A 20115-nucleotide genomic window follows, 5' to 3' on the forward strand; every position below is an offset into this window, starting at 1 on the left:
CCCCCATGTCTCTCGACGCTGCACCCTTCCGACAAAGAAAAATATCACTCTAGTTGCGACCAAGCTAGAAGACATGCAGTTGCGTGTCCTAGTGTGGGAGATGCAATTCGGTCCCCATGTCTCTTCGACGCCATACCCTTCCGACAAGAAAAAATCCCTCTAGTTGTGACCAAAGCTAGAAGACATGCAATTGCGTGCCTGGTGTCTTGACGCCGCCCCATTCGACAAAACATTGGGTACCCGCCCCCCCTCCCAGAGTTGGGACAAGAAAACTAGAAGCCGCCCCTCCGGCAACCAACAAAAAATGAGAGTCAAGTTGCAACCCAGCTAGAAGGCATGCAGTTGCGTGCCTAGTGTGGGAGATGCAACTGGGGCCCCATGTCTCTCGACGCCGCGCCCTTCCAACAAGAAAAAATCCCTCTAGTTGCGACCAAGCTAGAAGACATGCAATTGCGTGCCTGGTTTGGGACATGCAACTGGGCCCCATGTCTCTTGACGCCGCCCCATTCGACAAAAACATTGGGTACCCCCCCCCTCCCCGAGTTGGGACCAGAAAACTAGAAGCCGCCCCTCCGGCAACCAACAAAAAATGGAACTCAGGATGCAACCCAGCTAGAAGACATGCAGTTGCGTGCCTACTGTGGTACATGCAACTGGGCCCCATGTCTCTCGATGCCACCCCATTCGACAAAAACGTAGGGTAGTCGGTGTTGCGACCAAGTTAGAGAAAACATGTAGTTCCATGCCTAGTGTCAAATAGGCCCCCGTGTCTCTCGACGGCTCCCGCTCCGACAAAACAAAAAGGTGCCCCCCTCCTCCCCCCGTTGCGACCAAGAAAACAAAATGTCCCCTCCCCTAGTTGCGACCAATGTAGAAAGACATGTAGTTTTACGTGCCCCCTAGTGCGGAACATGTAAATTGGGGGCCATGTCTTTTGACGCCGCCCCCTCCAACAAAACAAAGGTCTCCCACCCCCCAGTAATCATTTTAGAAAAAGACACACAAAAGCCAAAATAGATCGCGACAGGCTTAAAAAAATCTATAAATGTTTCATCGTCCACATTCTCCATTCGTTTGCGTGTAAGGAGCGTGTTCCTCGACACGACAATTAAAAACACATAAGCTGGTTGGATTGCATGGAAAAAAAATTGACATGTATAGAGGAAGTCTCCTGTCTTTGAAACGAATACAATAGCACACATTTTGACATTTAAAAAATATCATGTGCACGTAAATTAAAAAGTATATGAATGTTTACTGAAAAATCAATAAAAAAACTTAGGTGAACACTTGAATATAATGTAGAAAAAGGGGTTCCCATCATATATTATTCAAGCCGCATTGTTTGGTGGACACATAAGAAACGCAAAACTACACTGACAGGTTCAACATGGCATAAAAATGAAAAAAGGTTCGTCATACAGACTTCGACACAGAAATATATAGAATACCCAACAGATGAGTATTATAGACGCAACTCTGCTTGTCATCAGTTGCTGTGCGTGGTGCCTAGCCAAGCTTCTTCAAGATAACCAGGACATGGACATCATCCCTCTCGCTGCTCTTGAAGCCAATAAGAATAGCTGTGTTGACTTTGAGTCCTCTGCTAGCTGCGAAGTTTTTCCACTTCTTGCTGCCAAACACAATGCGGCCATCATCAGTAGTTTTGTATGAGATTTTTTTGAATCTCCGACCATCCACAGAAATACAAACAACCCCCTGTTCTTCAAACGGCGTGGCAGCAGCAACTTTCTTGGGTATTTTCTGTCAAAAAAACACAAACAGACACGAAAAAATGTGAGTGTTTATATCAAAACAATCAAACTTTCTTTGGTCTTTGAATACTTTAAAAAACGGGTAAAAAACACAATTCAAATTTTTTTTGCTTGAAAAAAAGAGCATACTGGAAAAAAAACTGAGCACGAATACATGTTCAAAACATTCTTGCAGATACTAAAAACTAATATATATATATATGCATTGTGTGTTCACATATATATGCCTGTAGCATACATATATTACCCCTCGCCCCTTCTCTTTCAAGGAATCATATTTGCATTGTGTGTTCACATATATATGCCTGTAGCATACACATACAAAAAAAAAGAAAAAACGAAGACAAAGAGATACATACCATCATGCCCAAGCGAATGTCAGTCCTTGTCAGGCGATGAACAAAAGCAAACCCGATGAAACCATCACTGAGAGGCAGCAGTCCTTGTAGCTGAGCATCCTCTATCTCATTAAGCAAAAGCCCCCTAGTGCGAACAATGCCTTCACCATCATCGCTTGAAGCTTCTCCATCCTCATTACCTGAATCTGAATCTTCAATGGGATCACCCTCTTCCATAGGCTGTTCATCTTCAGAGCCGTTGCCCACCTGGAACCACAAAATAGATGCCGTAGGTGAAGGTTCATCCAGGTGGAACACCACCATCTGACCCTTGCCCAGATTGTTGTCTTCATAGAACTTCCTCCAACCTCTCCCATACATAGCGCTCTTTGTGCGACCCTTGTAATACTTTACCGTGTATGCCCATTGGTTTGACACAAACGTCACCTTCTCTCCTGTCACATTGTTGAAACGGGCCCTTTCATTGCAAGGCACAACCTGATTTGAACAAAAAAACAAAAAAGTTCGGAGTGATGTCACCACAAAAAGTTGTGAGTATTGTGATGACATTAGTACAAAAAGTTAGGAGTTGGTTACACCTACATTCTTGAACTCCTCCCATGCAACCATGTTGAAACCGCTTCCCTTGCTCTTATACTTGCAATGGTTGAAACAAACTCCACAAACCCCCTGTACACATCAAAAAAGGAAGAAAAAAATTAGAATGGATAACTCACTAAAAAAACACTTTACAGTGTCATTCTTTCACCTCAGAAAACATATATATATTTCGCAATGTATTCATGCAGCTTAATGACTGTGAAAAAAGCCCAAACACCATGCTTACCCGATGGTACAACCAAAACAAAAGTACTTATGCTGTAAAAAGACTAGTAGTTTCAGTTTCAGGAAAGAAAAGAAACGAAAGTGTTGCTGTACATGTGGTTACTATTACACTCTTCTGAAAAAAAGGAATTACAAACAAAAAGTAGTTTCAAATAGCTTCACACAGGGTCCGTTCAGGTTCCTGAAATTAAAATCCTGCCCCCCCCCCCAAAATGACAAAAATCTTGCTTTTTAATACATTTTTATGACTAAATTAATTCAGGAACGATGCTAATCTAGGCTAAGATATTTCATTTTTTGCTACTCGACAGATCAGAAAAAACTCCTGTGATGGTCATGAGTCTAACCTCTGAACTAAATGTACCTACATAGAAAAATGGTGGTGCTACTAGTACTACTTCCAGTAAAAAAAACTTAAAAAGATACTAATCACTATTATAGCTACTTGGCTCTACTACTAGTTCTAACCAGTGCCTCAATGAATAAGCAGCTACAACAGTTCTCCTGCCTGGTTCATTCTCTAAAAACGGCGTTTTGCATAAACAGAACAAACAAGTAACTGTCCACGGTGTCAGATATAAAATGCCCAGCCTATACTGTAATCACTAGTTCATGTATTTGTTAACAAAATTAGTATCCAATGCAATTTATTTTGCAGAAAAAAGAAAAGTGTACAAAAATGAATATGCATGCATGTACATCTCCAGCACCTTACTGAACCTAACTGAACTTCAGACTAAAGAAGTACAATTTACTTGGCTTTACATCTGAAGAAGCAGAAAAGAACCAGACTAACTGAACCTAACTGAACTTAAACACACAAAAACAGTATGATCTGCCACACTCTCCAGCACCTTACAACTGCATGAAAAACACACAAAAACACCTCCAATCTATTGGCTGCTTGAACAATAAGGACACGAGAAAAATAACTAAAAAATCCTAGAGTCAATTATAGAGTTGAAGGTATTAAACTTCGCTTGATCCACACAAACAACTACCCTAATCTCTTCGGATATGAGGTATATCACCAACAAGAACTTTGGCACTATGATCTGCCACACCGACATTGCCGATCGACGTGCGTGAGCGAGAGACACTATTTTTTTCTCGAATACGCACGAGTGTGCATATCATTCATTAAGCGAGAGACACTATTGTGCATTCAACGTAAACATAAAAAAATAAACTATGGACGCAATTCTCTGCTTCAAACTGCTAATCAGCTATTTAATACAAAAAATAAAAAGAACAGTACCTCATCTTGCGGGGGGATTATGGACATACAAAAATCCTATCTACTCTACTGGATACATGGGCACAGTAACACATTCCTACATTGCAGCAGACATGCACTTAGCTTGGGCGAGGACCTCATATTGCTGACTCACAACAAGCCCCTGGGCTAAAATCTATTTTCAGACTAAGAAGCTAACAAAAAAAGTGAAATTAAAAAGACTAAAAAGTGAGGTTAACTGGGTGTTAGGTCTGCACCACCTAACAAAAAAGGCCTAGCAGCCGCTTACTCTGGCCGCCCCCTTTGAGACACTACAAAAATACAACTTGAACTTGTTCGTACAAACTACCACCTCCAAAAAATCAATCCTCCAATCTGTTGATTGCTTGAACAAGTAAGGATACAAAAAAATGCCAATAAATCCTGGAGTCCATTGTAGACTTGAATCTACTAATCTACACTCGATCCCCTACAGATCTACGGTGTAGCATCAGCAAAAACAAAGGCAGAAAGAAGGACCCCAATCCCCTACAGATCTACGGTGTAGCATCAGCAAAAACAAAGACAAGAAAGAAGGATGGGGAAGAAAAATTAGGGGGGAACTCACTGCATCAGCAGCGCCGGCCATTCCCCTCTCTCGTCCTCTGGTTCGTCTTCTGATTTGATATTGGGGAATGGAGAGAGACGATGTGGATTGAGCTCTGACTGCCCGTTCACTTCTTCTTAATCACCATGGGGGCGGCCGCTTCCACTTCTCAAAAAACAAAACAGCAAAAAAAACAAACAAACAAAAAGCCGCATGGAAAAACAGCCCAGCCCACTACAAAACAAAACGCTCGCGCGGGATCGCGGTTCCACAAAGAAGAAAAGCAAAATGGGCCGGTCCACGCCTTACACAGGCCGAAACAAGGGACAAACCAGCCTCAGCGTGAATCTACACGCTCTTTAGCATCGGACGGCTGAGCAGTCGACTGAGACTTCGCTAAGTCTCAGTCGACTGAGACTTCGCTAAGTCTCAGTCGACTGATTTTTGGCGGATCCATTTCAATTATTCCGTGCATGCAGACCACCCAAAGTCATCATTTGTGTAAATCTCCCCATCGTTAGATTAGGTATCTTATTTTTCATTCCTTTTTAGTGATACTTTAGGGTTATACAATTTATAGCAAGACTTTATTATGCATTCAAACAAAAAGAGATATATCTGTGAAGGTTGTTCCTTATTTTCGCGAAAAGAAAGTTGTATAATTTGTGCAGATGCACATGTGCCGACCACATAAATTCTCATGGTAACACGCAGGGCATTTGTGCAGAATTTTGCCTGACTTTTTATTTCACAAAAATTCCCACTGTAACGCACAGGGCATTTGTCTAGTAAAAAAAGTAACTAGACAAAACAAGTGATTTTCCCAGTTGGTTACAGGGCCCCACATAAGGCTACTTGATGTGTTTCACCATGGCAGAGCAGTCCATGGACAAAACCACATAATTGCATGCAAGATCAAGTGCTAAAGCCAAGCCCTCGTTGCTAGCCAGTGCCTCGAGCACTTCAGGTTCACTTAAATCTTGGACATAGACTGGCGAGGCGCCCAGAAAATTGCCCTCTCCATCTTGGCAAACTGCAGGTCTGCAGCACAAGCATCACCATCCTTATGATGTCCAATAGAGGCACCCACATGAATTTTAACAGATCCCGCAGGGGAGGAATCCATTTGGGTCCTTCATGACTCGCTTGCTTATGTCCCTGCTGCTTCGTTGCTGCAGCAGCAACATCATCTAAACTAGGTAGGAAGTGCAACTTGCCGCACCCGGCAGCACCTCTAAAGTATATAATCATATTCAATCCGGTAATATAGTCATTGGAGCATTGCAAATATAAAAAAACATGATATTGGTTCAGTAGAGTGTCATACACTAAATCTATGAACTGAGCCAAGAAAGGATTAGACAACTAAGATGCCTCTATTCTGATGGACCCTCAAGATAGGAAACAACTACAATACCTTTATTCCGAGCCCCCAAAAGCAGAGCAACTAAAACATCGCATATAAAATATGAACATAGCGATATAGTTTCAGTGTAGTATAACACACCAAAGCATTACATATGACCCAAGAAATATTGGAATTGCAGCTTGCCACACCCCTCTTGCCTAGCCATATCCAATCCAGTAAGGCATCGTTCCCATTCCATAGGTTCAGAGAACAAAATTATCCATAGCGCTATAGTACATTACATGCCAATGGTGCAAAAAATATATATACTAAACACATCAAGGTTTAGTACGTTGTACCAAAGAAGAGCCACAAAGATTGTTCAGTGTACTAACTAATTTATACTGCTTTAACAAAGCATAGGAGTAAACTATTGTAAGTGCATCTAGTGCCCCTTAGTGATTTTGGTGTATTGAAGACTTATAGGTTAAGGGACTGATGCGTTTGTGAGTGTACACAGTTCTATAAGTCTATGAGGAGTTTGATATTTACAAACAAAGTCGACCCCTAAAAATGAAGTTCTTCGACTGAAGACTTTGGATTTCTAAAGACTTTCTGAAGACTTTGAAAGTGAAGAAATTGGTGCGATCCTGAAGACTTGGTATTCATTCGAGGAACATGAAGCATGAAAACTTTTGTTTTCGTAGTTTCATTTTCTCTTTCTTGAATCATAGGAAACACTGTACTGTTAAAGGGGGTCGAGGAAATACTAAGGAAAAATTTCCAAGTGATGCTCAACTCAAATCCTACACCTACCAATCCCTTCGAGTGAAGCCATTAGAAATCTCATACAGCTCGGTCAATTTTTGCAGTGACAGAGATGAAATTCTTCTGGTCTCTGAGAAATTTGTTCTGACTGAGGAGTTAGGAATTCGCCAGTGCGGATTGCCTACATAGTGAGGAACATTATAGCCCTGAGGAATTTGATACTCAAAATTCCGACCGTTGTTGTGCTATGCGTTAGCTGTACCAAAATATCTACCCACCTAACGGTCATATCATTGAAGGGCATTTATGTCTTATCATGTCGGGCTAGGGCCGGTCCACTGATATTGGGGGCCCAGGGGCGAGACGACGTCGAGGGACCTTGTTTACAAAGAATGACAAAATATACTAAATTCTATAATCCAATGGCAAAGGAAATAACAAGTACTCTTCGTGGTCTCTATAATCTGAAAAGGACATTACAAACAACCTTTTTTTTGCGGGAGACGTTACAAACAACTTGCTTCTCTATGAACAAAAGAAAACTATATCATTGTACTAAGGAAAACATTATGGTTCCACAAAAGATTGGTTCACAAACAAACTTTTTAGAAGAGAGATTGAAAAAATATTTTCTGGAAGACATCAGTAGACACGGTGCTTAAAAATGACCAAGACAAGGAATAAAAGCACCTTAATATGGTCGGATATTGTTGGCTAGATCCATGGGAAGAAAAAAGGCCATGCAGTGAACATAATTGCCGATGTACTGAAGAAGCCTTTCCCCCTTCTTTCTTTCTACAGGGCACTCTCTCGAATCTAATGAGTGCCTCTAGAACTAAGAACAAAACAAAATTATATGAGTTACTCTATTTCGTTGTTGGCAGGACAAGATCAGAGCTATTGAACATTGAATTCAGAGATAAACGGCAAACATGTACCATCTCCCAGATAAATATTTGCAGGGCGCGAGTAGAACTGTTTAGTTCATGGAAGAATGGAGTTGTGTTGCTGTTCTGTCCATAGATGCTCAACTGCTCGTGAGTCGTGAGCTTGGGAAGGAACAGGTAGCGAGCGGCGGCGGCGTAATGTAAATCTGGAAACACGAGGCGTCACAGAAAATTGATTGGAGGAGTCAGAGGTAATGGCGCGTGGGAGAGGCTGCAATTTTTGTTTTTCTTTGAGAGGGAAGGGGGGCCGCAGTGTAGCAGCAATACCTGGGCCAGGGCCCCTACCTGCCGGGGGCCCAGGGCGAGCACCCCGTTTGCCCGGCCTATGGGCCGGGCCTGTGTCGGGCTGCTCCCTAGGCTATAAATAGCCACCCCCTACAACCACGAGCTGGTTGGCTACTCCGAGAGAAACTGACACTTGTCATTTGAGAGCATCCCATCCTCCGAGGACTTTAAGCGAAAATCATCAAGTGAGGAAAACCCAAACCCAAACATCTACAAACCCAAAGTGATTGAGCACCACTAAAGAGATTGATCCTGCGTGGATCCGACGCTTGTTACCTTTGAAGACTGTGCATCTTCCAGACGGTTAGGCGTCATGGTCTAGAGCATCCAAGAGGAAATTGTGGATCGCCGAGTGACCAAGTCTGTGAAGGTTTGGAAGTCACCTGAAGAGTTACCACGAGTGATTGGGCGGGGTCTGTGTGGCCTTAGCTCAAGGGGAATACGGCGAGGACTAAGTGTCCTGAGCTGCGTTTTCAGGATTGAGTGTTTGAGACTGTGTGTCCTCAGGTTTAAATACCTAGCCGCCCTAACCAGACGTACAACTGTCACAGCAATTGGAACTGGTCTACCAAATCATTGTCTTCACCGAGCTAACCGGTTTCATTTCCTCAACCCTTCCATTTCCTCATTTCTGTGTTGTGTGCTTCTTCATATCTGTTTGAAGACTTGGACTGAAGACTTTCTCTATTTGCTCAGCTCAAATTTCTTTAGTATGTTTGTCTTCATTCTGTTTATCCTGTGTTTATGCTTTCTGTACTCTGTGCTTGTTTTCATTTCATCATGAAGACCATGCTCATGCTTTGTTACATTTACTTCTGAGTACTTATTCCGCTGCAAGTAGTTCTTCTCTTAGGAATTTCCCCACCCTGAAATTCCTCAGTGAAAAATTCATAAAAATCACCTATTCACCCCCTCTCTAGTCGACTTAACGCACTTTCAATTGGTATCAGAGCAAGGTACTCCCTTATTCTGTGTGATTTTGGTTTAACCGCCTGGAGTTTTAGATTGGTATCAGAGCAAGGTACTCCCTTATTCTGTGTGATTTTGGTTTATCCGCCTGGAGTTTTAGTTATGTCGACCACAGAAATGAAGACTGTGACATGCCCCATCTTTGACGGTCATGATTATCCCAAGTGGAAGGCCATGATGAAGAAGCGCCTCATGGCGATGAACAACGAACTCTGGACCGTCACCTAAATTGGTCTTACTGACCTATGCAAGATGGCGGAGGCTGATGATATTCGCAAGTACACGCTACTCAACCTCATGGCGAAGGACATCATCTGCTCCAGCTTGTCACAAAACCAGTTCAGGAACGTTATGCATCTCAGCCATGCGAAACTCATCTGAGACTGACTCTCTGAGGTCTATGAAAGTCATCGATCTCACCATGAACCCTGGTTCGAGGACTTCATGGAATCGCGCAAAGCTATGACTTTCAATCCAGAATCATCATCCTCTGCACCTTGCCTTATGGCAAAAGGTGCCAAGGTAATTGAATGCTACTTATCTGAGTCCAGTGATGATGAATCTGGTGATCAATTTGGACCCAGTTATGTCAAACTTGCTTCCCTTGCCACTAAACAACAAAGAGTTTTGGAAAAAGTTCAAAACATGCTAAATGAGAGCGATGATATGTTGGGTGAAGAAATGGATTGTTCCAAAGCTTTGGCTGAAAGTCTTCAGGGACTCCAGTCCAAGTTTGATAATCTTCAAGGTCATCATAACACTCTCCTATCTGATCATGAGAATCTTTCTTATGAATTTCTTCAAAGAAAGCAAGATCATGAGCAGTTAAGAGTGAGTTATCACTACGAAAAAATACACTTCCGTGATGATACGTGTTTGTCACATTAGGTCGCGTTTTCTGTCATGCATGTACATCCATGGCAAATTTATGACAGAATCAAGATAGTCATACCTGTGCTGTCGTAGAAGTGTTCCATGACATTGCCAAAATTATCATCACGGAAGTGTCCACTTCCATGACGATAAATCGCGTGTCACGGAAGTGCTTTCGTCAAGGGTGACCGACACGTGGCATCCACCGTAACGGAACGTCGTTAAGCTATCGGGTCGGGTTTTGGATCCGATAACCCGTTAACAACCCTGACCAATGGGGATTTTCCACGTGTAAAATCATCATTGGCTGGAGGAGACACGTGTCAGGTCCGCGTTGGCACAGGTGTCACTCATCCAATAGGCGAGACGCGCCTATGATATGTTGACACGTGGACCAGTCCATCAAGTTTAAATGGGCCGGCCCAACTGAAGGCCCACAAGATTTTGTGGACCATAATGGGCCGGCCCAGCTAAAGGCCCACAAGATTTTGCGGGCCATAATGGGTCGGCCCAGATAAAGGCCCACAAGATTTTTGTGTGTCATAATGGGCCGGCCCAGGTAAAGGCCCACAAGATTCTGTGGATCATAATGGGCCGGCCCAGCTAAAGGCCCACGAGATTTCGCCGACATTAATGGGCCGACCCAGTTGTAGGCCCACAAGATTTTGAGGACCCTAGTAGGCCGGCCCATTAACTGGCTGCCATCTTTTGGGCCAAATGCCGGCCCATATTTGATCCGGTCCATTAATGGCCTGCCACGCTCCGGGCCTAATAGTGGCCCATATGAGATCCTGCCCGTTAAAAGCCTACCACGTTCTGGGCCAAATTACGGCCCAGATCAGGTCCGGCCCTTTAAGAGGCTTTGGGCTCAATTATGGCCCATATCAGATTCGGCCCGTCAACTGGACACTATGCTTTTGGGCCCACTTGCTAAAGGCCCACTTAGTAATTCGGCCTGATATTAGTTTTGGCCTGTTAAGGGCCTGTTTAACATTTCGGCCCTATATTAATTTTGGCCTGTTAAAAGCCCGTCATATAGTTGGGCCTAACTACGGCCCGGTTTGCATCCGGCCTGCTCGCAGCCGATATCTGATTGGGCCAAACAAGGTCCGAGACAGTTTTGGCCTGTTAAAAGCCCGTGATTTGATTCGCACAATCATGGGCCGGGGTTCATTTCGGGTTGCTGCCGGCCCGTGAGCTGTTCGGCACATTTCAGGCCCAACCTACATCGTGATTGCATGACGGCCCGATTATGTATCGTAATTTTACGGGGCCAGTTTACTGCGTAGACAAGATATATATACAGTAAAATAACTGCAGCATCGTGAATAAGAAAAAAACCTAGACTATACAATAAAGAAATTATGGCATATTACATCCACTGGGCATCAAAGTTCGCCATTATGATAATAAAGCACAAGCAGACAGCAGATTACATACACTGGGCATCAAAGATCGCCACCAATGCAAATAAACACGCCGACAAAATAATATACAAAACCGACAACACTTCAATAGAGTTCAAGAAAGGTTAGCCCTGCTGGGGAGCTACAACGCAAGCAGCTGAACAAGATGATGAGACTGCGCTTGTTCAACACTTATATCTTCCTCACTCTGAAAGATAAACAAGCAGACATATGACATGTTTTGCACATAAAAGTATCAGTGTTGACAATTCATCACATTTCCTACTGACGAATAAAGTGACATAGTTTAAAATTGCATTAACACAATATGGTATTGTTCAAGTCAAGACATGGCAGGAAATGGCATTGTGAAGGAGTTGGCAGCTTCACGACAGCACTAGATTACAGATCAAGAACTCATAAGTATCAATGGTTAGTGTGCTGTCAATTTATACCATTTCAGATTGGCAAATAAAGAGACGGTTTAAATAATAGTAGAATGATATGACACTGTTCATAGTTAAGACATTGCAGAATATGACATTGTGTTGTAGTGTGTAGGTTCACCACACCACCGGATTACGGATGAAGAACAGAAGCATACATGCAGTGCAAAAGAAGATCACTTGCTCTGTATAGTTTAATTTACATGGTATGAAGAAGGAACTTGGTTGTACAACTGAAAACTTAAATTAAGAAAGGACAAACTTTTGTTTATGAACTACACAATAAACTTTAAATAAGCAATTTGATGCAAACACCAAAAATAAACAGCTGTTGCAGTCATCCTAACCAAATATATACAACAAAGTTTGAAGGCTTGAGATGGACAAACTTACATTATTGGTGAAGACAGGCTCTATAAAGGCCTTGTCCATGCTGATGGGGGGGGGGCAATTCAGGAAGTTTACCACAGAATCTTCTTCAAAAGCATTGCCTTTATTCTACATTTTGTTAAGAGTAAATATAGATGTGATAATATACGAAAAAATGGAGAATATTTAAGATAAGATGAAGAGTGATGCTACATAACCAAGTAGCTATAAATGTAAGTGCAGCGATACAGGCAAAAGGTACAGCCAAGAGCAATGCACAGCTAAACTTGTTTAGTACCAATCTTATGGTAAGAGTAAATATAGATCTGATGTGTAGAAAATGGAGGGCAAAGGAAAATAAGCTGCAGAGTGATGGTACATGAACAACTACCTGTCATTATAAGTACACTGATAAAGGACATCACGTACTTACAAGAACAATGCAGAGCTAAAAAACATTGGCATTGGATATATTCTACACTAATGTAACCATTCATACAGATTAGATAATTTGGAGCGAACAATTGATAAGCAAGCTATCATGCATAATGCTGTCACATAATGAACCAGGTATGTATGCAAGTACAGTGATACAGGACAACAGGTACTAACAAGAGCAAAGCAGCGGGCAGCATATTTGCGATATCCTGTCGTTCTTGTCAAACCGGAATTCTTCTTCGAGCAGATTTCCTGCAAAAAAGATCCATAAGGCACATGCGGAAAAGTAGAAGTTCAAATTGTCATGTGATTTCATAGACAGTACCTCATCCTTGGAACGAGACCAGTGCATAACAAGGTTTTTCCATTCAATGTCTTCTAAATTTAGCACAGGAGACTTCACCGGAAATTCGTTTATAGACTTGCCATCAAAGTGTGATTTCCTCAGGTAACACCGATACTGCTGCAATGCTTCCTTGAAAAGCATAAGCAAGCTTTGCTCGTCATGACTATCCAGATTGACCCTTGCCTAGTTACAACAATGTAATGTAAATCATTGATGTGTTCAATAGCAGAAAACAGGAAAATAATAACCATGAATAATAGCACTTACACGTAAGTTGGACAGGAAGATGTGAAAATGGTGTTTGTCTTCACAATAATCTTCCCATGATGGGAATATATGCACGTAGTCCCTAACAACATTGAAAGCATTGTCTTTTAAACTGGGAATAAATGGAATGGGGTTCCAATCTGCAGGAATTGGCCATCTCTGCAGTTGGGATAGGTCTTCGGCCGGTGGACTTGCTGTACTTTTTGCTGGAGTGGGATTTTTCTGTGGTACAGCTGGTGCTATGGCAAATGAAATCGGTATACCTTTTGCTAGAGTGCTGGTCCTGTGTGGTGGGGCTAGTGGTGTGGCCAGTGAAGTATGGGTACAGTCTGCTGGAGTCGGTCCTACATTTTGTGTCACTAGTTGTACAGCCAATATAAGTGGGGTGCTGTCTGATTTCTCCGGCACCACCACATTTTTCAAGGACTTTGCTGGTGCTCCTTCAGGTTCGGCAATCACCCTCTTCCTTTTTGATGTCTGATGCACAAGAACAACATTTGAGTGGAAAAACATGGTATGATGACAGATGGAATATGTATTGATAATGGATGGGCATGGCATCTCGACATATATGATGAGTAAACTAAGCAGATGGCGGTGCAACAAAGTAGAAGAAAAGCAAGACAACATATGCAAGATACCCGCAATCAATAAAACATTGCCAAATTAGAACATGCACCTTGATGGGTAAACAGGATAGGCCATCTGCCTTTGACTCCTCGAGGTTAGAATAGTCATTAGGATCATATTCTGAACAAGAATCAACAGGTGGGGAGCGTATGAGTTTCATTGCATCCAGAATGGCACTCAATGCCTTGGTGCCAATTTTGTAAGTCATTGCAGTGTTTAGCTTCAAGAGTGGACTGCTGCTAGTGCGACACAAAGCAGCCACACAGATCATAGTGTAGATATAACGGGAAAACCTTAAGCATCAGAGTAAAATCAGCAAAGTGGAAATTGCTGGAATATATGTGCTAGTATTGCCGGTACGGCTAGAAAGGCTTTGGATACCAGCTCTCTTCAAGTGAAGGTGCGGTACTGTTAATATTAGTGTAACTCTCAAAGGCGACACAACTCCCCGCATTTCCTTGCTATTCTTATAGGATTCAAGTGGGCAGGCCACTACAAATCATATTCCTATGTTTACAAGATCCTACGAATCAAAGAGGCTCAAAGTGTCCATCACAACCGACCATATAGACCTCTACACCGCAAATGTCCCTGCTCATCTTCAGTACAAGGAACATACTGTACTACTATCATACTCCCTCCGTTCCAAAATATAAGTCTTGGTAGAGATTTCCACTATGGATCACATACAGATGTATCCAGATACATTTTAGAGTGTAGATTCACTCATTTTGCTCCATATGTAGTCCATGGTGGAATCTATACAAAGACTTGTATTTAGGAACGGAGAGGGTACATATTAAAGAAGAACGGAAGAGGAACATGGTAAAGAAGAGCAAGCAGATTTTGGATAATAAAATGTTGGTTGCGCAGTGCCCACACATGATGAACCAGAGCGCATTAAGAATGCAACTCCCAGATGTCTCTCGACCATTTCAGGCGGTTGGATGAAGATCCTACGTCTCCTAACCCTTCTTCTTCCTCGTTTCTGATTCTTCCCATACAGAACACCGCACGGGCTGCCGAGCGGACCACCGGCCCCCACCGCCTGTGTTCCTCCGCCACCCCCCCCCCCCCCCCACCCCCCCCCCCCCCGAGTTTTCTTCGTTCGGCGAGGCCCCACAACCACCCGAGCCCCTTCGATCGCATCGGCGAACTCCGGCGAGCTCTGAAAAATCGACTGACCCAATTTTGAAATTTAGTCTACTGTGATTTAACTAGTGTGGAATATAAAAGGGGAAAACCATAAGCATTGGGAGTATAGTGTTGAGCGTGCCATGGTGGATCTGAAGGTGCAAACCGGACAAAGGCAACTTCGCAACCAAGACAAGAAATCAGAGTAAAACAGTGGCGATCTATTTTCTTACTGCGATAAATAAGTTGAGCAGATACGAAAGAGTACCGCCTCTGGTGCGGCGCCATGTACGCATCTGCTGAGAATTTGATGGTGCTGCGGTAGCGATGGCTGTCGGCAGCGTGGAAGCAGATCTAGGAGGGTAGACGGTGGCGGCGGGGCGCGGTGGACGAGACGGTCGTAGGAGCGGCGCCGACAAGGTGGACGACGGCGGGGATGAAGCGAGAGGACGGGATGTAAGGATCCCTGTCTGAAGCCGTGGATGAGAGAGGTCGATCTCTTGTAATGGACGGCGGCGTCGGGATATCAGCTTCGGCATGGTGGAGGAGGACGGCGGTGGATGGGGTGGCGGATTGCGGCGGGCGGAGGAGGGTGGGGTGGAGAGGGTGTTTTGGCTCCCACGAAGTACGAATGGGGAAAAGGGAGGTAGAGAGGAAGGGGGAACCATGTATTCAGGGCGCGCTTGTCTCAAATGCGAGGAAATTTACAAACTTAGCCCCCGTTTCAAATTTCTACTACATCACAACAACATTAGTCGGTTGGGGATAGGACGGTAATCTCGCATACACCGAATATTTGCCGACGAGAGTTTGTTTTTGGGGCCCATCGTGTATGAATATGAATCAGGGAGGGAGTCGATTTCGGCCGAGGACACACTGTGTTTTGGTGCCCACCGTGTATGAATCCGGGTGCGAGGCGGTTACGTCACGTTTGGGTGAAATTACAAACCTACCCCTATCGAAAACTATAGAAATCCAGCAGATAGGCTTTGCGTGGCAGGGATAGGTAGTAGTGATTTCCATCTCGCAGATTTTGGTTTCGGGCGGTTACTGCGACTTTCCCCGCTTCGTTCAAATTTTGCAGAGTGCACGTTTACCGTGCCAACTCAATTCGAATGCCGTTTGTATTCTATTTTTTTCCATGCGGGATCCATTTTCAATTGGAATTACATTCTATATACATCATTTTTTTATATATACTTTCAAAAGCACAACACCATTTATACATAAATATGGTTTACAAATGGCATGATCTCAGATTCATAAGGTTTTATCCATCAATTTGGATTTTCAAATATTTAAAACCACTTTATGTTGAAATCCAATGTATGCATTCCTTGCTAACTGTCTCCAATTAATGTGTGTTTCATGCAGGTTTTTTTACTTCTCAAACATGTATAATGTGTTTCACACACGCAACATATAGTGTAATCCCGTTTAGACATTAATTGCATATAAACCATGCATTGTTTGTAATTGAAGAATCTATGGATCAGCAATATTGATAAACTATATAACATTACACGTGTGCCCAAATTCAAATGAATATGCATGTTTGATATACCAATTTGCGTTATGATATTATCGATGTCGTGATCTCCAGTTTAAATATTTGAATCCCCTTTAATCTAGATATTCGTCTCATATAGCTATCACTCATGCTTATATAGGACTATCTCTCTGGACCTATACGCGTTCATCGTCTCTCAGGTATCTCTCGTGCTACCTGTTGATGTCTACTACACAACCTTCTTCTTGTAGACGTTGTTGGGCCTCCAAGTGCAGAGGTTTGTAGGACAGTAGCAAATTTCCCTCAAGTGGATGACCTAAGGTTTATCAATCCGTAGGAGGCGTAGGATGAAGATGGTCTCTCTCAAGCAACCCTGCAACCAAATAACAAAGAGTCTCTTGTGTCCCCAACACACCCAATACAATGGTAAATTATATAGGTGCACTAGTTCGGCGAAGAGATGGTGAAACAAGTGGTATATGGATAGTAGATAAAGGTATTTGTAATCTGAAATAATAAAAACAGCAAGGTAGCAAGTGATAAAAGTGACCATAAACGGTATTGCAATGTGTGGAAATAAGGCCTAGGGTTCATACTTTCGCTAGTGTAAGTTCCCTCAACAATAATATCATAATTGGATCACATAACTATCCCTCAACATGCAACAAAGAGTCACTCCAAAGTCACTAATAGCGGAGAACGAACGAAGATATTATGGTAGGGTACGAAACCACCTCAAAGTTATTCTTTCCAATCAATCCGTTGGGCTATTCCTATAAGTGTCACAAACAGCCCTAGAGTTCGTACTAGAATAACACCTTAAGACACAAATCAACCAAAACCCTAATTCCACCTAGATACCCCAATGTAACCTCAAGTATCCGTGGGTATGATTATATGATATGCGTCACACAATCTCAGATTAATCTATTCAACCAACACAAAGGACCTCAAAGAGTGCCCCAAAGTTCCTACCGGAGAATCATGACGAAAACGTGTGCCAACCCCTATGCATAGCTTCATGGGCGGAACCCGCAAGTTGATCACCAAAACATACATCAAGTGGATCAATAGAATACCCCATTGTCACCACGGGTATCCCACGCAAGAAATACATCAAGTGTTCTCAAATCTTTAAAGACTCAATCCGATAAGATAACTCCAAAGGGGAAACTCAATTCATTACAAGAGAATAGAGGGGGAGGAGAAACATAAAATCCAACTATAATAGCAAAGCTCACGATACATCAAGATGGTGCCAAATCAAGAACACGAGAGAGAGAGAGAGAGAGAGATCAAACACATAGCTACTGGTACATACCCTCTGCCCCGAGGGAGAACTACTCCCTCCTCGTCATGGAGAGCACCGGGATGATGAAGATGGCCACCGGACAAGGATTCCCCCTCCGGCAGGGCGCCGGAACGGGTCTAGATTGGCTTCCGGTAGCTACGGAGTCTTCTGGCGGCAGAACTCCCGATCTATTGTGCTCCCGGATGTTTTTAGGGTATATGGAGATATATAGGCGGAAGAAGTACGTCAGGGGGGCCACGAGGGGCCCACGAGGGTGGAGGGCGCGCCAAGGGGGTGGGCGTGCCCCCCTGCCTCATGGCCTCCTCGTAGATCCCCCGACGTGCACTCCAAGTCTTCTGGGCTTCTTTCCTTCCAAAAATGAGTTCCGTGAAGTTTCAGGTCAATTGGATTCCGTTTGATTTTCCTTTTCTTCGAAACCCTAAAACAGGGTAAAAACAGAAACTGGCACTGGGCTCTGGGTTAATAGGTTATTCCCAAAAATGATATAAAAGTGCATAATAAAGCCCATAAACATTCAAAACAGATAATATAATAGCATGGAACAATAAAAAATTATAGATACGTTGGAGACGTATCACCTGTATGTCGACAATGATCTTTTATCTTCATAACACACTGACGGTACTCTCTCCCTCGACCTTCATCACTCTGTCTCTCTCTAAGTATATCTCGCTCCCTGCTATGTGTCTCTAACTATGATTCTCCATGTGGAATCTCTTTCTCGCACAAAAACACAAAACTTTGTCTCCCGGGGTCTCATTTCTCTCTACTATTCCCATGTGTGCCACTCACACACCCCTCATACAGAGATGTCTTTGGCTCCTTAGATATGAGAACCTACGACTCTTCCTCTTCAATATCTCTTTCTCACACACAAACACGAACTCTGTCTCCCAGGGTCTCATATTTCTCCATTGTTCTCTTGTATGTCGCTCACACACACCCTCTCTCCCTAGAGATATCTTGTGTTCCCTCGTATGTCTCTCTAGCTATCACTCTCGTTGTGAAATATCTTTCTCTCTCGCAGACACAAAACTCCGTCTCTCTAGATCTCATTTCTCTCTGATATCTGTTTGTATGTGACTCACATGCACCCTCTCTCTATCTCTATCACACCCACACACATAACCCAAACTTCTGATCCACTCGACTCCTATCTCTAACGCACACTAGCTAGCATCTTTATCTTTCTATTTTTCTGTTTCTCCATCAACCTTCTTTCTCGCCCTCACTCTTGATTCCTATCACGCACACTACATATGTTTCTCTCTACATGAAGTCAAGTGCCCTCTCACACACATATATAACTTCACCCTTTGAACCACCCGACGGTCATCTCCAACACCCAAACTAGCGGATGTCCCTCTAGCTAGCATCTCCATCTTTGTATCTATCTATAGTTTCTCCTTCAACATTTCTTTCTCGCACGGAGTCTTGCTTCCTACCACCCACACTATATATGTCTCTCCATACATATGCATTTATAGGTTGGTCTCTTTTGCACAATCGTTGCGCCTCACTCCCTCTGCTCGCCATAGATGCATGCTCCAACCCACACCACTATCTCTTAAAGACAAAAACACATGCTCAATTGTCGGGCGTTCTTCCCTGCATTCTCACATGCATGCATATTGTCATACCGATCTGTCTCTCCCACGTCGTTGATCTTATGACTTATGTCTTCTTTCTTTTATCTCGATCATGCGCGCGCGCACACACACATCCCAGGTATACATGTATACCTCTCACACATGCACGTTCAAGGTCTCTATGTCTCCATACGTAGTTAATTACCCTCAATCCTAACACCACATCGAATCGTTCTCCTCTTTTGTGCACATAACTTCCGCCTGGATGGGTAAAACACACACTCACACTTAACAATCTCCTTCTAGCTACCCCCCCCCCCGCCTTCACTCTTCCCCTATATCCCGAAACCAATAAGACCATCCCTTTGTTTAATTCCCTCCTACATGCACCATCGATATATAGTAGTCTTCCTCGGTGTCTCTCGATCAAACACGTTCTCTCGATGTCGACTCCTCTCACGCGCACACACCTTCTCTTCCCTCTCTGCAGGCATTTTCTCTCTCGCACCCCATCGTTGGTGGCCTCTGCCATACACATCACCTCTCTATGATGAAGCCATGCACAGTTAAATTACATCCGCCATAGAGGACCTCGCGACACACACACACACACACGCACGCACCCCCCCACACACTAAGACTCCATCTCTCTCTCCCTCTCTCTCTCACACACACACACAAACACACACACACACG

At 43.4% G+C, this 20115-nt stretch overlaps 1 protein-coding gene across 1 annotated transcript; it reads right to left on the minus strand.

The window, feature by feature from the left end:
- Positions 1 to 1297: 1297 nt before the first annotated feature.
- On the minus strand, positions 1298 to 2498 carry LOC125522210. The gene is made up of 2 exons (XM_048687296.1): positions 2135 to 2498; positions 1298 to 1764 (listed from the first exon to the last, which is right to left on the minus strand). Exons 1-2 carry the CDS (start codon positions 2492 to 2494, stop codon positions 1510 to 1512), a joined length of 615 nt encoding a protein of 204 aa, XP_048543253.1. The 5' UTR covers positions 2495 to 2498; the 3' UTR covers positions 1298 to 1509.
- Positions 2499 to 20115: the final 17617 nt, after the last annotated feature.

This window comes from Triticum urartu, chromosome 7, assembly GCF_003073215.2.
Source record: "Triticum urartu cultivar G1812 chromosome 7, Tu2.1, whole genome shotgun sequence".
NCBI classification, from domain to species: domain Eukaryota; kingdom Viridiplantae; phylum Streptophyta; class Magnoliopsida; order Poales; family Poaceae; genus Triticum; species Triticum urartu.